This window comes from Motacilla alba, chromosome 12 (genome assembly GCF_015832195.1).
Source record: "Motacilla alba alba isolate MOTALB_02 chromosome 12, Motacilla_alba_V1.0_pri, whole genome shotgun sequence".
Taxonomy (NCBI): Eukaryota; Metazoa; Chordata; class Aves; order Passeriformes; family Motacillidae; genus Motacilla; species Motacilla alba.
The window spans coordinates 16,342,538-16,358,696 of NC_052027.1; the positions used below are offsets into that span (position 1 = coordinate 16,342,538).

The following is a 16,159-nucleotide window of genomic DNA, read 5'->3' on the forward strand; positions in this document are numbered from 1 at the left end:
CGGGAGGGACGGGACGGCACAGCCGGACATCCCCGCAGCGCGGCCCGGCCCACCCCGCCCCGCCCCTCCCTGGAAGCGCCCCCCGCGCCGGGGCGGCCGGGCCGGCACTTACTGCGCGCTGCCGCCGAGGCGTCCGGTGCCCCCGGGGCGCGGGCGGAGCGGCCGCCGGGGGCCGCGCCCGGGGCCGCGGGGGCCGGGCCGCGCCGCTCGGCTCCGCGCGCACTGCCGCTGGCCCCGCCCCGCCGCACGCCGCCCCGGGCCATTGGTCGGCGCCCGCGAGGCTCGACTCGCGATTGGTCGATGCGGCTGTCACTCACGCGTGCGGCGGGCCGGCGGTGCGCTCGGGAGCGGCTCCGTGCGCGGCTGGCCCTTCGTGGCCCTGCCGCGGGACGGGAGGCGCCTGCCCACGGCCCCGGTCCCGGTCCCCGAGGCGGCCGGCTGTGCCCCCAGCCCCACTGGGAGCCGGTTGGGCTCCCGCCTCCGAGAGAGCAGGCTGTGCCCCCGGCCGCGCCGGGAACCATGAGGTGAGGCGTCGCTGTGCGCGCGCTCGCCTCAGAGCGGCCCCGAGCCCACTCTCGCCCCTCAGCGAAGGGAGCCCCCGGCCGTGCTCATGGTGTCTCATGCTGAGAGGCTGGAAGAGGAGCCGCCTCCGGCCCCGGCGCTGCTCCTAAGGCTCGTTCACCGCCGCGGGTCGGCAGCTCCTGGCTGCCCTCCCCGATGTGGCCGCGGGGCTGTGCGGCGCTGGCGCTGCCGGACACTGACAGCAGCTGCAACGGGACTCGGACACTGCGAGCTCCGGCCCCTGCTCAAGCCTGGGAATGGGGCAGGGCCGAGAGTGCGAGTGGCCAGCCCTTTCCACAGCCTCCTGCGCACGTGTGAGGCTACAGGGAGAGGGAGCTGGGGCTGAAAGGACCAAACCACGGAACTGCAGAGGGGAAAGGGAAATCTGCTTCCTTCCTGTCTGCAGGCTGGTATTTGGAGAAGTAGCATGCAGGGATTTTACATAAGTAGCTGGTCTCCTTTATTAAGGGAGACAAGACAAGGAGCCACTGCAGAGGGTCCAGCAGAGAGCAACAAAGATGAAGGGCCTGAAGTATGTGTCTTATGAGGAGAGACTGAAGGAGTTGGGCCTGTTTAGTCCAGAGAAAAGTGAGCGAGGATCTCATTGATGCATATAAGTACCTCAAAGGAGGTTGTCAAGAGGGTGATGCTCAGCAACAGGATGAGGAGTAATGGCCATAAAGTAAAACACAAGATGTTTCACCTCAACATTAGGAAGAGCTTCTTTACACTGAGGGTGGCAGGGCACTGGAATAGGCTGCTCATGGGGCTCATGGAGTCTCCCTCTCTGGAGATATGCTAAACCCACCTGGCCATGTTCCTGTGTCACCTTCCTTGGTTGGAAGTTGGACTGGATGATCTCCAGAGGTTCCTTCTAACCACAGCAGTTCTGTGTTTCTGTGCAAATTGTTTCAGCCGCGGCCAATTAAAGTCTTCTCTGCCTCTCTTAGAATGCTAGTGGTTGGTAATGTTTTATTCTTTTAGTGTTTCTCTTGTAGCAGTAAACAGGGCCTTGAAGTGGGAAGCTTCCCAATACAGTATAGATACTGTAGCTGACAGACTTTACATAAAGGCAAGTTTTCATGGGGGCTGTTTGTGTCTGCTGAGAGTAACACAGATGGTAAAAATGGGATCCTTGAGCTCTTAGAGCATCCATCCCTTTGCCAGGAGGTAGCAGGTAAGACAATCTGGAGATCTTTGCTGCAGGGTATTCCTTCTGCTGCTTCCCTGGGCTATGTTTGATTTTACAGAGGAGGGCAGTGGAGGCCTGACTGTTCCAGGGTTTCCCTGTGCAGCTGGAGCAGGACTGTGGTGCCAGTGTCTGCCAGGCTGGAGCCAAGTTGGTCTCCCCGGCTCTCCCTGCAGCAGCATTCCTAGGGGGCGGCTGCCAGCTGCTCAGTAGTTGTTTGTGTGGTGATTTTGGGGAGAAATTGGAGTAGAGGAGGTTGTGGCCTCTCTGAGACAGTGTTGAAAAGCAGCCATCAATAGAGGAATGGCAGTGAGTGCAGGGAAACCCATAGTTGCTCCAGGGACTGTGACTCAGAAAAGAGAGGGGCCCTCATTTCTCATGGATCGCAGCAGGAAAATGTGGTTGTTGTTCTGTTTGTCTCGAACAGTTCCAAGTGTGATATGCAGCAGCTGTTTTGTAAAGTTTCATTTGCTTTGTCTCCTGCAGTCATCTTGTTTGTTTTTATTCCCCCTCTGTCTGGCTCTGCCTCTTCTCTCCTTTAAGAGACCGACTTCCCTCTAGCAGGGTTTGCCCTTTCTGGCCTTTCCATCTTTCAAGTGCTTCTCTTCCCTCTAATATGTTGTGAGGTTTTCTCCTTCCTCTGCTCTTAGCAATTCAGCTCTGGCTCTGTGCCCCCTTGTTTGCCCTCTGGGGATGGTAACAGTGTGAAACACCCTTGATCCATGAAGTCCAGGTCTTTCTGCGAGCATCCCTGCCAACCTCTGACTTGTGGTTTATGAAGAGAGAGAGGAATAAAAGAAATAATCTAGGAGAGACTGAAGGTCTTCCTACAGGGAAACGAGGGTGACCCACCTGGGGGTGGAGAGCCAGGGACTGGAGCTGAAGGTTGGTGTGTCAGTAACTTTCTGGGACCCAGGGCAGGCAGGAGAGCTGTGCCTGTGTGTGGGCAGCTCGCTTCTGCCCTGCCATGGGCACAGACTGGCCTCTGGCCTCTGGAGATGGGCAGCTCTGGGAAGAAGCAGGTTGCAGGGCTTAGCTGGTTGGCTGTCACATGAGTCTTTTTGGGGGTAGTCCTTTGTTACTGGTACGGTGTGAGTAATTGGTTTTGTGCTTGTGGCCTGGGCAAGCAATCTGCATTCTGTCAGAGGGGAACCTGTTATTTAGTAGCCCGAGGAACTCACGCCCTTCTTTTGCCTTGTTTTCTAGCCCAGAAGAGCTGCAAATGCTGTCCTGTGGAGAACCCACTGACTGTGGTCAGCTGGTGCTTAGCCAGTGATCTGTGGTAGCACCAGGTGAATCTCAGCACTGACAGATCAGTAGGTGGCAAGAGGAACGGGTGTGGAAGCCAGAAACTTCACCACAATGAGATGCCTCACCCATCCACTGCTCAGGAAGTTGTTGAGCCTCCCACCTCAGTGTGTGCCAGGGCGAGGGACTCCAAGTAAAGGTGCCGTCCTCGGTCCAAAGCAGTTGTTTCTGAGGCAGAGCTGCAGGGCAGGACCTGGGCTCATGACTGCCACTGATATGGTCAACTATTGGCAGAAGGTGTTCGAGAAAAATGGCATCCCCGAAGCACAAGAATCCAGTCAATATATTGTGTCATTTGTCCTGGGAGCAAAAACAGTTAAGTAATAGGAAAAGAGTAAGGTCTCTGTGTGCTTCTCACTTCTTCATTTTCATTTAATCTCTTTACCTTTTTATTTCATTTAAAGGGAGTAGAACAACTTATCCTCCCTTAGATGGCAGAGGGGGTGAGGGGTAGTGTATTATTGCCAGTAGAACACTCAGGGGTCTCTTAAAAGATCTCTTTTGCAGACACTGAAGTGTAACATAAACATCCACTCTGACTTGTCTGATGAAGTGGTTCTTAATTTTAATTGTTCTTGTGAACCCCGAAAAGTAGCAGAAGAACAGTTGTAAAGGTTTGTTTCTAAACATGCAGATAAGTTCTTCTGATGCCTCTCCAGCTGGTTTCTAGTAGTCCCAGGCAATTGTGTTTGTCATCATCCTGTGTCACCCTGGAGGATGGATGCCCACAGCAGAGGACCCTCCAGTGGCACAGGTGGGCAGGTTTTAAAGTGACTTTGTCTTCAGTTTCAGAGTCTGGATTCCAAAAGCCTCCACACTCCACTTACAGCGCTGCAGCAGGAGCACATCCAGCAGCTGAGCCACAAGCGGCTGCAAAGGTAGGAGCATCCTCTTGTACCTGTTCCTTTGGAGGGCTTTTCTCCAGCCTAAAAGCAGCCAGGGGAATGGCAGCAGAGGGAAGGCAGCTCAGATGTCAGCTGTGCTGTGGTGGTCTCTCGTGGTGATTCAAATGAGGGGCACAGCTTGTCCACCTGTAAGGCCACTGTCGCGTTGGTCAGGCCCCAGCCTGTACTGGTGCATGGGATTGTTTCTCTCTAGTTTATTAGATTTCATATTACTCCTTGCTGATTTTTATGAGATTTCTGTCAGCCCATTTCCCCAGAGGTCTCTCTGAAAATTTGCACACCCATCTGGTCTGTTAGCTACTCCTCCCAGTTAATTCTGTCACTGCAGGCTTGCCAAGGGTGCTTTGTCCCTTCAGCCAGACCAGTAAGGTGTTACGGGATATTGATCCTGGGGTACTCCACTAGGAATCAGCCTTCAGTTGAGCCTTGTGCTGCTGAAATCAGCCTTCCAAGCCTGACTGTTCAGTCAGTTTCCAGCCCACCTCATTTATTCAGTCTGTACTGCATCAGCTTGTATAGGAGAGAGTGTCAGAACCCTAGGGAAAGTCAAGATGTGGTTTTGATGCACCAGACTGGTCATTGTGTCATGGGTGACTATCAACTCGTTCAGGAGTGGTTTCCCCTTTGTACATCCATGCTGACCAGTCTCAGTCACCCTCCTGTACTTGGCATGTTTGAACACAGCCTCGAGGACTCATTGTTCCATCACTTTCCCCGGTATCAAGGTGCCTGACCTGTAGTTCCCAGTTCCAGTGCTCGATAACAAACTGGGCTGTGGGAAGGGAGCTCGCCCCGCTCCCTCAGCGTGCACATGCCCATTGCTCCCGCAGCTGCTGGCCCTCGGCAGGGGCTGTGGCCAGCGGTGAGGAAAGCTGGCATGAGAGCGCCTCTGGTCACCCAGCGCAGTGCCAAAGCGTTCACGCTCCCTTTGCCTGCCACAGGATGCCAGTGCAGTACGTGCTTGGGGAGTGGGACTTCCAGGACCTGACCCTGAAGATGAGACCCCCAGTATTCATTCCACGGCCTGAAACAGAGGTATGAATGTGGGGAATGTGGTGGGGGCGGGCTTGGATGTGCGAGTTACATGACACGATACAATCAGGGCATTGCTGTGAAGGCATCCTGTGTCTTGTGAGGCTGCAGTGATGAGGAAATCAGATCACTCCACTTCTTTTAGAATGGGGGTGGTTTAAAGCTTGTGATCTAGAATTGATGCTAGTAACCTTTGCCTCCTGCCTCAGAGGAAGGGATGGTGCAAGCTGATGTATCCCTTAATTACACAGAAATCAGTTGCCATTGATGGAAGGAAGTGGCTTTGCTTTCCTTAGTTCTGCTATAGTAAGGACTTTGGAGAAGTTCAAAACATCAGGTGCTATATCCCAGTGGCTTAGTGCGTACAGGAATCTAAACATCGTCCAGAGGTTGCCAGCAGAACCCTGGAGCAGTAGGGAAACATTAATGCAGTCCAGAGAGCCTGAGCGTCCATGTGCTGGCTGGGAGGAAGTGGCACCTACCATCTGTCTCATGGCTCCACGGTGGTTTCTGGACAAATACAGGAAACTGAAAGGTAAGTTCTGACCTGGGCTGGAATTAAATGTGACTGTCAGTCACGAAGGAGAGCCATACATGACCAAGTTAAAACTGTGTTCCCCAGCATTCCTACTGCTATGGTGACACTTGCCCTGACAGTAGCCTAGCTTTCACTTTCATCACATGAGCCATCCTAGCAAGGAAACTTTTTGTTTACAAGTCCTCAGGAAATCTTAGGATTTGCTAGGTGGGTTTTTTTGTTTGGTCTTATTCTGGATTGATTTGGGGTTTTTTTTACCTTCTGAGAATTTGTTATCTTTTGGAGCCTGTGTTTACTTTTGGAGATGAACTGGTCTTCTTACCTTGTCCATTTAAGAGTCCCAGAAACTTAAACCTGTTTCAGTCTAGTAGTCATTCCTTCAGTTTTTTGCCTGTTTTAATGTGAAAAGTTAAACAGAAATTTAAGGACAAAGACAACCTGTACTTCTGTTGTGCCCTTTGAGGAAAAGGGTGCTATTGAAATCCGTGAGGGGGCTCCAGAGCATTTACTGGGAATCAGCACAGCTGCAACATAGACATCCTCTCAAGTCAGAGAGAGGAAGACTGTTTAGAACCAGAGTCTTGGTTTGGTGTGGGGCATGAGCAGCACCTCATGGAGAATCTGCTGCGCCCTAAATCATAGTGCTGACACTTGTGTCCAGAGAAGCTGGGAGCTCTCTGCCTGGTCTGCGTTGATCGCTCTGTAGTGATTGAGTTTGGAGATGGAGCTCCAAGGAATAATTTTGCCAGCTGGAGCCAGCAATGGTTGCCTTTGTTATTGTCAACAGTATTTCTTCTCTGGATGACCCAAGAGAGTATTTCCAACCTTCAAATCCCAATTAGTTCATGGATGCAATGGGAGCATTGAAATCAGGGAAAACTTGTATGTTCTACAAGTCAAAATATCCACTGGTGAGGCTTCCTCTGGAGCTGTGCTCTGGTTCTTCACCCCATGCAGTGCCAGGCTCAAAACAAAGGCCTATTGTGTGGAGTGGAAGCTGGGCTGGCCAGTGCTTGAGAATGTTGTTAATTGAGCCCAGATGCCTGATTTTTGTAAAAGCATCTCTGCTGGCCCAAACTGGAGTGCCATGCTGTGTTTGAAACCACGTAACATACCCTGGTGCAAAAATGGAGTGTAAACAGCTTAACCCAGACTTGTCTCTGGCAAAACTTTATTTGTTGTGTCACTTAACTTACTATGAAGGCACATTTTTAGCACATTTAATACAGAAGACCAGAAGCTTATGATAATGATTCAGGAATGGAGCTCTGTGGGCAATGGAGAGTTTGCTTGTGATGTCCTGGGGAGGTTCCTGTGACAGGAGAGCCACAGGGACAAAATCCAGCTGTTCAGCAGCACCTAGCAGGACATGGCTGTAGACTAATGCTGCTTCCAGGAGCTGTGTCCTGTGTGTAACCTGTGCACAAAGTGGTGTCCAGATCCTTTCCTTCTGCTGGAAGAAAGGCTGGTGATCTCTGACTTTGTGTGATGGGTTTGGGTTGGGCTTTGTCTATCTTTTGTTTCATCAGGGTAGTTTTTTTTCAGCCTTCACTGTACTTGAAAACTGCAGTGGAAGTACCTGCTTTCAAAAATGTTATAAGTTCATTGCATCTGTTGCTTTCCTTTTGTTTACAATTTGTCTGCAGTGTTCTTAAAAGTAGTGGTGCTGAAACTTTTCACCACATAATTCCTGTAAATAATCCTTGTTCTTTAGGAAGCAGTTAATTGTTTTCCCAGGTTCAAGTTTATCTGTGACTGCACACACAAGCCACGTCTTGTTTTTGGCTGAGGAAATGTGACTCCCTAAACTGATTCAGTACAGGCACACAGGCAACTTTTTTCTTGCTAATTTCTTTTATGTAGCTTCTGCAGGTGCTCCTGTGTGTTGGTTTGAGTCTGAGGAGAAGAGGAGCCATGTTTATGACACACATGTTGTTCTCTGGTTGCAGCAGAAGGGTTATGACTCTTGCTCCCAGCGCCTTGGTAATGGCATGAAATTAATCGCAGCAGGACCCAAACCACGAGCATTGTTTCAGGCCTGGGGACAGAGACACACGCAGAGAGAGAAGCTCCCTTGCCTGCTTCATTCTGTCCTGTGTGAAATTTGCCCCCATGTCGTCTGTTTCGTTCTCTCTGGTAGCTGAGCCCTCTCCTGTTCGCTCCCTCCGGGAATATTTGTGCAGCACATGTGGCTTTGTTCTTCTGTTCCATGGGAATCTGGCTGGGAAGGGGACAGGCAGCCAAAAGCAGGGAAAGAGCAGGTCCTATTCAAGTTCTGGCCTGCTGGGAAGAAAGCTTTGGACTGGCTGCTACAAGTGGGTTTGTGAGGGCCTTTGGAATTTGACATCCTCCCACCTTTCCTCCTGTGGCACCAGAGCCAGGCTTCTGCCCTGGGGAATGTTTGCACCAAAGTTATGGGGTGTACACCATGAATTATCCTTTTTAGGTGATTATTGTAATGTCAAGGCATCCCTGTCTCGACATTGCTCCCTCACTATTAATGAAGAAGAAAGACCTTTTCCCAAAGCAAGTATTTTTTTGAACTTCTAAAATTTTAGAAGGCTTTGCTTTGGGAGAAATAGGACAAAGAGGAGGAGAATTCAACCAGCCGTGGATATGTCATTCCTTTTTTGCCCGGGTGGCTGCAGGCTCTCTGATCCTCACCGTGGCTCCTTCGGGACGGCTTTGGCTGGTCGCGGCCGCCTCCGCGGGAGGGGTGTGGATACGCGGCACACCCGCCTGCTACCCCAGAGGGCGCTCCAGGCTCACGCTCGCCGAGTTCCTGCCGGTTCGCTTTCCCATCCGTTATCCCAGCGTTTCTGATGTATCCGAGGAGGCTTAATTGTTCAGTGGAAACAAAAATGGCCAGTGTTTGTGCCTCGCAGCTATTGATCCGGCCTCCTATAGCAGATGGTGGGAGCAAAATGACAAGAGAAAAGGTGGGTGTGGAAGGGTCCCTTCTTCTCTTGACAGTCAGCAGTTAAGGACTGTTCTTAGCCAAAGCTGGATTTGGGGCCATCCTGCTTTGTAATTGCTAATGGATCTGTCCCCCACTGATTTGTTTAATCCTCTTTGGAGTCTGTCCATGTCTAACCTCCCTGGCATCATGTGACAGCAAATCTTGTATTGTAGGTGGGAAAAGTATATTCTTTGCTTCTGGTGCTGCCTGCTTGTTTAAGAATAAAGGAAAACCTTTAGTTTACTGTATGACACTTAAATAATTCACTACAGCATTTGTAGTTTTTAGTTATGTCTCTGTCTATTCTTTTTCCACCTGTGATTTTTAAGCTCTTTTGCTTGTTTCCCAAAATAGGTTGTTTCTTTCCCATGATCAGATGCTTGAAAGCTGAAGTCAGTGCTGTTTACTTGCACCTGCCTATGGAATGGCGTCCATTGTGTGGGGTGTTCTGTGAAAGCACTTGAGTCAAACATTGGTGCAGAGAAACCTTTCATGAAGTTTAACTTCTCGATAAACATAATCATTAAACTTTCAAGAAGGTCCAGTGCACAGAAAAGGGAGAATTTTCCTTTCCTGACCTGTATATGCAAATAAACAGATTGCAGGGTGGGCCCTTTCTCTCTCCAGTGTTTTATGTCAAAGCAGTGACACATTTTCTGTTCCAATCAGTGTTGAAAGGAAGCCTTTGATGCAGAAATGTCCTTTCATTTCCCTAATTTCTTTACCACAGATGGGCATTTCTTGGAAAGTTCTGAAGGTCACACTGTCTAGTGAGTACAGCCATTAATCAAAAGTCAGGAGATTGACTTTTTTGGTAGTTTTGCCTCTGAGCAGTTGTCTCTTCAAGGGAAGGCTGCATCCTCTTTCTGTATAATGGGCTTCCCAGTTTAGGAAGTGAAAAGGCTAATAGTGCCCTGTCCTGACCTAGCTTAAGGTCCTTTCTTGAAATATGTGTAGACTTATATAAGGCATATTAAATGCAAATGCAGTAGAGCATTATTTATTAAATCCCAAATTATCTGCTATCTGTCAAAACAGAGCTGGAAGCGAATGTGCTAAAGATGGAGTGTTGCTGTTGTGGCCTCACAGATCAGATTTTGCCCATGTGATAGGCAGTACTTCATCCATGTGTTGGAGGAGAAGAATCTTTGCTGCAGGTGGGCTGTGGCACAGAGGCTGGGGAACGGAAGTCACGAAGGGAGCGTGTTGTTGCTGCAGAGCAATTGGAATTGCCCTTTGAGCTAGGCACTAGTGTTTAATAGGATCATATGGAGAGAGACAAATAGAGCAGCCTGTGCCTTGTGGCTGAGGCTCCTGTGCTGCCAGCAGGGCTTGGAGCAGTGTTTGGGATTGCCGGTGTCTTAGGGATATTGGCTGACCAGGAGCACCCACTTTTTGCTGCCCAGTGGGCTGATAGAATCCTTGCACGTGGGACAGGGGAATGCCACGTGCATGTAGCAGCATTAAATAATGAGTATTGCAGTAGTGGAATAGCTGCAGAACTATTATGTCCAGTTATGTTACTGACTGCTTGAGGAAGAAGTGGAAAATTAGATTTGGAGAAAAAACACTATGTGGATTAATAGGTTGAAAAAGTCTGCCTTGTTGTTGAAGACTGTGTAGCTCATCAAAGACAAGCTTAGGGGTAAATTATCTGGCACAGACAGCAGAAATTTGAAAACTGAAGTCTCTCTGGTTTCACAGACAAGTGTATAATAAGCACTATAAATGCAGGGCAGAAGAAAAGGTGCACATCTCAGCAGAGAGTGTAATTAAATGCTGAAACAGCATAGCAAGAGTCTATTGCTGGCCACTTGAAAATCAGGACAGAATATTTTCCCCGGACAGATGTATTCTTGTTCAGAAGGAAATGATGGAAGAAACAGGGTTGTTCCTGGCTGACTGGCCAAGATGAACTGTGGTGGTAATTTCTGCTAGCTTCCTATGCAAGAAAACAAGACTCTGCTAGTGCAGAGAATTTCTTCCAAGCTGGTGATTTTCAGGACAGACAAAAAATGGAAATTTAAAGCTAAAATTTGTGCTGAAGGCAAGGAAAGCAGCAGCTATTCTTTTAAGTCATGCACAAACCTGTCCCCCAGGTTAACTTATATAGACTTTTCTGATATGTTCCCACAGATCTCTTTGTTGTTGATGCCTGTATTTTGGGGGGGTTTAATCTCCCTGTTGTGATTGAAAGAGCCTCCTGTTTCCATGCATTTCCACTGAGTCCTGTAGCTCATCAGCAGTGAAAGCAGATGTAGGACTAGAACTGGAGAAAAACAAGCTTTAAAATGGCTGTGACAGACGGGACTCAAGGAGAATCCCTCATGAGGGGGGGAAAAATCCTCTTCCTCCCTCAAGCTCTTTTCAAACATCCAAGTAACTAGAGCTAGGGATTAGCAAGCTAGGCTAGTGCATCTGTCCAGATGCTGTGTCTGGCAGTGGTCAATACCTGTATCTGCAGAGAAAGAAAATACCTTTTTTTCTGGAGAGGTGGGCCTGGCTAGAGCTCTGTGCTGGACACCTGAGGTACAGCCAGTGTACAGTGACTTGGATCCACCCTTGCCCCTTGAGCATGGCTAAATTTAGATGTGACAGCTGTGGTAATTTCTCTTGGGCATGAGCACATATGGGTTGCTGCCTGTTGGTAAAGTCATTCCTGAGTGCTGTCACAGCCTCTGCTCCAACAGATGAAGCAGCACGTGGCATGTGACCTGACATCAGGAGCAGCTGCTGTGTGACCAAAGCCAAAGCCCTTCCTCAGTTCTAGGTGTGCTTTGACATGCTTGTCTGTCATTGCTAACGCCTAAAGCCTCCCTTTCTTTCAGGATCAGTGGCTCTCTGGAGTTACTCAGGTGCTTTGATTCCCATCCATTTATAGTGGGAGTTCCATGGGTTTGTTCCCCGCATGGGCCATTCGCTTCAGAGCTGGACTCAATGATCCATGTGGGTCCCTTCCAGCTCAGAATGTTCTGTGATTTTTCTCTTTCCTACTATAGTGCCAGGCAGAAGAGCCTAGGAAGCCCAGGACAAAAGCCTTGCCTGCCCTTGAAGCAGTGGGCTGGTTTGATGGCTTGGTTTTGGAAGTGGGATACTGGCAGGGATTTTTTAGGGCTATTGCCGTGGAGTTGGGTTTCCAGCTTGGCTTCCTGGTGTTTGTCATGTGCTGATTGGCAGCCAAGTGGGCAAACAAGATGGAAGAGGTGATTGGGTTAATATCAGATCAGGTTCTATGGAAAGTCCTGGATTCTGAGAATAGAAGTTTCTGGGAAGCACACAAATAAGTGAAACATTCCCAGGAAGTGAGCGAGAGCAGAGAGAAGGTTACCAGAGTTTTCCTGGGGTTTTTTTCTTTCCTTCTTCAGTTTAGTGACCTGGGAATTTACAGTCTCCTGCCACCCTGGCTCTTACCCCTGGCACTTTGTCTTCCCTGCTTTCCCCTGGGGCGTGGGAAAAGGGTGCTTGTAGGGAATGCAGTAGTAGTTTGTGACTTCCACCCTTGCCTTTCCTGTTCCTCACTTCCTCTTGTTTTATTTAGTTAGTTTGTCTTTTTTGATGGCAGAAACATATGATGGGCCCTTCCCGGGTGCTGGGCTGTAGCAGAGGATCCCCTCAGCTCTGCAGCCAGCCTTGAGCCCAGGAACCTCTGCTGCCTCCTCCATACTGTCTCGGGGCTGGAACCCAGCTGAGCCTGTGCTGCTCCTGCCTGGGCTGCAGCTGTGCAGCCTCTGTGGTTTGGGTGCTGGCAGCCCCTGGCCTCTCACTGCTTTGTGCAGCTGCAGTTCCAAGAAATGCAGTGACCCAGAGCCCTGGCCACAGGGCAGAGGTGACACCAAGAGCCTGGGAGAGCAGAGAGGGTGCTGGGGGGCCTTGGGGAATCACACTTGTGGGTGGAAGGGTGAGGCAGAAGCTCAGGGGAAGCTGGAGGTGTTCACAAAGTTTTGCGTTTGTTGGACTCAAAGAGAAGGTGGGGGGTGTAGCCCAAATAAAGGACAGTGTGAACTTAGGGTGAATCTGGCAGTGAAGCAAGATTTCCTAGAATCACAAGGTGAGAACAGCCTGTGAGTGGTTTGGCTAGGAGACAAAAACTTGAGAGCCTCTTGAGTGCTGGAAGTTAGGTAGCATGAGAAGCAAATATTTGTGTCTCCTGTACATGTAAGCACAAGGTAATCACAGAATGACAGAACAATTGGGGTTGGAAGGAACCTCTGTAGATCATCCAATCCAATCCCCATGCCAAGGCAGGGTCACTCGGTGCAGGTGACACAGGAATGTGGTCAGGTGGGGTTGGAACATCTCCAAGGGGGAGACTTTGTGCCTTCCTTGAGCAGGTGTTCCAGTGCTCTGTCACCATCACTGTAAAGAAGTTTTTCCTCACGTTGAGGTGAAACTTCTTGTGTTTTAGTTTATGGCCATACATAAAATTTGCTTCAAGGAAAAACTTCAAGGGGTTACTGAATCCACTTTTCCATGTGACTTCTGTCTCTTCCTCCTGGCTGTTTCAACACCTCTGCTCACCTATCTGTGGAAAGAAATGTGCAGTCTGTCCTTGCATGCAGGTGTCACCAGCTCCATCATGGGGCTGCCCAAACCATGCAGGGGGCCTTCCTTCCCTTTCACCTGGCTGCCATTACTAGCAAAAGCAGGCAGAGGATTTTAGATTCTTTCTGGTTCTGTTTGCCATTCAGTCCCGTTACTCCTTCCAAAACTGACTTTTGCTGTGGGGAGGAGCTTCTTGCAAAGACTAGAGGAGAAAAATTCTTCACAATGTTCCATTTCCCCATTCTGACACAATTATCACATTGATACCCACATGTCTGTATACCAGGCTCCAGGATGAAAGTAGTTCTGCCAGTACCTGTAGTACTGGTTAGCAGAATTTTTTTTTGTTGTAGATTGGGTTGTTACTGCCAATAATGACTCAAACTGTAAGCAATAATTTGAATGTTAATAACTCCACAATTGAGAGTTCATTCTACCCAGTGATTGGCATGCTGTGAGCAAATATGGAATTGGGTCACAGAGTGTTTTCTTTTATTTCCCAGTGGAATTTCTGTAATTTCATATCTCAGCCTTCAAAGCTGGTGATCAAACTGATGGTTAAAATTGCTTTTGGTAATGTTGGCATTACATTAGCAGGTGTTTGTGCTCTGAATCTGTTCAGTCTGAGAAGACATGGGGTATCCTACCCAGTAAAGACCCCAGCCTTTGGCCAGTTGCAGTTGTCCCAGTCCTAGTTTTCTCTGCGCCAGTCCCAGGCACCTCTTTTTAGCATCATCAGCCTCTTTGTTGCTTTTCCCTTGCTGTGGTTCCAGTCAGATTCTTGTGCAAAGGCTAGGAATTTCTTACTTGTCTATTTTGTAGTCTTTGTATGAACACTGTAATACTCAGCCAGAAGTACTTCATCTCCTAGGATGAGATTTGAAAGGGGCTCTGCTGTGTTCTGCAAAGTGCTGTAATTTATCAATTTCCAGTGGTGATATTTTGGAGGTGACGGTGTGATTGGCAAAGTACAGATTTTGGCTGGATCATTTGCTAGAAGGTGAAAAATACTGAGCAGAATCTGATTAATACGGTTTCAAAACAATTTTTGATCATTTAATCATTCCTGAAACTTAGTGGCAATGGGAGTGGGATAACTGGACACTCTGTGTCGTGGTTGCTGGATTTTCCTGGTTGCCAGTTAGAATACATCTTCTTCTTTGCTGGTCAATCAGGTTGAAAATAATTGTTCAACCTTTTATTGTAGTGAGGTACTAATGTCTGGAAAATGATGCCATTCCTTTAGGTTGTCCCATTATTTTTTATGTCTTTTACTTTTGCACTATTATGGTAAATGTGTATTATGAGAAAACCAGCCTTTGCCTCAGCAAGAATTGAAATGAAATAACCAAGACAATGAGGTAAGGCAGTCAGAAAGCAGGACTCAAAGCCTAAGTAATATCAACGTCCCATTTTATTTGTATTTTATGTGGTAAAACCTGAAATCAGTCATGTTTAAATGGGAGTTTTGGCAAGCACACTAAAATGCTTTCGCTGTGGAATGTATAAAGTAGGCATTCCATTCAAACCCATCAAGCTTGAAATTACTAATGAGAAACCTTAAGGAAGTTAATAAATGGTTAGAATAGTTCTAGTGTATGGAAGTCATATTTGGACATTTGTAATCAGTAACTTGTGCTAGTCTGGGAACAGATGGTTCTGAGTTACTGTGGAGATTTCCAGGAAATGTTTGTAAGTGTCCAGAAATGGCTGGTATTTAAAGAAGTGATTTAATAGCCAAGCAGAATTTTTATGTGCCTTTTCTTCTGTGGTTTTGGAATCCTCAGCACCTCACCTGCTTTGCCAAAGGAAGCTGTGGGTGCAGTCTCTGGCTGTCTGCAGTGCCCAGGTGTTTTCAGGCTGATTCATCTGGAGCTGTTTGAATGGCCAAAGCCACTTCTCACAGAAGTAGGTAGATCAGGTGTTTATTTTTCCCTTCTGCTGTCTGAGTCCTGTAATAGTTTCCTCCAGGCTGGGAGCCTGTGAGACTGTTTTCATCCATAATTGTCTAGGAAAGGAATCCTGGAGCAGCAGTGAGGAATTTGTGATTTTGGAGGCTGGTAGAAAAACTCCCATATGAGGGCAATGCCAGTAATGACATGGTGACCAGGGCAGGGCATTGTGATGTGGCTCCTCATCCCTGGCTGAGTATATTTAGATACCAGTCCCCAAACTTGCCTGTTCCAGGGATGGTTCATCAAAGCTCATCTGCCTAAATGCTTCATTTTTGTACCTGTTTGCATCTCCCTTCCCACTTACTGCTTATGTGGAGTGGCCTGTCATGAAGGATGACCAACAGCTGTGAATCTCTTCAGAAATACTGCAGCTTTGCACAAAGCATCTCTTATGCTGCACCCCAGTAAGGATGAGAGCTCCAAGGAGAGGCTTCTGCCCTTATGCACAAGCCTGTCCAGTTCAGGCTCCTGACAGAAGCCACTGTGAACTGAAAGAGAAGCTGACCTGCCTGCCAGGACTTGTTCCTTTTAAATATTCCAGCTTGTGCCAGTTATTTTTTGTAAATGTTGTTAAACTTTCTGGATTTACAGGAGAGATCCAAGAGCAGCCCTCTGAAGTAGAGAATCCTAGGGAACACCTAGGGCAGAAGGCCTGTGTGTGCTGTCATGCCCTGAAAGCACAAGGACGGGAGGGAGCTGAGGGCACTGCTGAGCTGTTGATGCACTCAAAAAGTGTTCACAAGTTTCCATCTTACAGTTTTCTCCAGTGAATAACAAAGGAAGTTCATGCTGCAGTCAGAGGGAGGTACATGTGTGCTTTCTCTTTTATCTCATTTTCACAAATCTTAGAAATCTTTGAGACTCTCCTGCTGTATTGGATTTTATATAACATGGCAAAGGGATTTAAAAAAGAAAAGATTGACGTGAGGGAAGAGGCAGAAATGGCAGAACTGCATACAGATCCAGGAGCATGGATAAAAATCTTTTCCACGTGACTTTATAGCAACAAAATGTAGTAGGAGTCCACAATCTGAAATCCATGCAGGGAGCTGCTCATTTGGATCACTAGTAACTCGTTGCCTCATCTTTTCATCTGCAGGTTGGATTACTGGTTTAGATGCTATCAGGAGCTGTGCAGCTGCCTCCTGGTCACCTACTGTACTGAGACTG

At 48.4% G+C, this 16,159-nt stretch overlaps 1 protein-coding gene across 4 annotated transcripts in view; it reads left to right on the top strand.

Moving 5' to 3' along the window:
* Nucleotides 1–219: 219 nt before the first annotated feature.
* HEMK1 (HemK methyltransferase family member 1) overlaps nucleotides 220–16,159 on the top strand; it is an 85,791-nt gene continuing 69,851 nt past the window's right edge. For 2 of the 4 annotated variants that reach the window (XR_005258492.1, XM_038149692.1), the window contains exons 1-4: nucleotides 225–524; nucleotides 2,957–3,373; nucleotides 3,845–3,936; nucleotides 4,905–4,998. Coding sequence is in view for 3 of the 4 variants with exons in the window: in XM_038149692.1 (XP_038005620.1) it covers nucleotides 3,113–3,373; nucleotides 3,845–3,936; nucleotides 4,905–4,998 (447 nt within the window). In the remaining variant the exon portion in view is untranslated. Of the gene's footprint in view, nucleotides 525–2,956; nucleotides 3,374–3,844; nucleotides 3,937–4,904; nucleotides 4,999–16,159 lie in introns of all 4 variants that reach the window. The other 2 variants (XM_038149694.1, XM_038149693.1) reach the window with 2 other exon arrangements.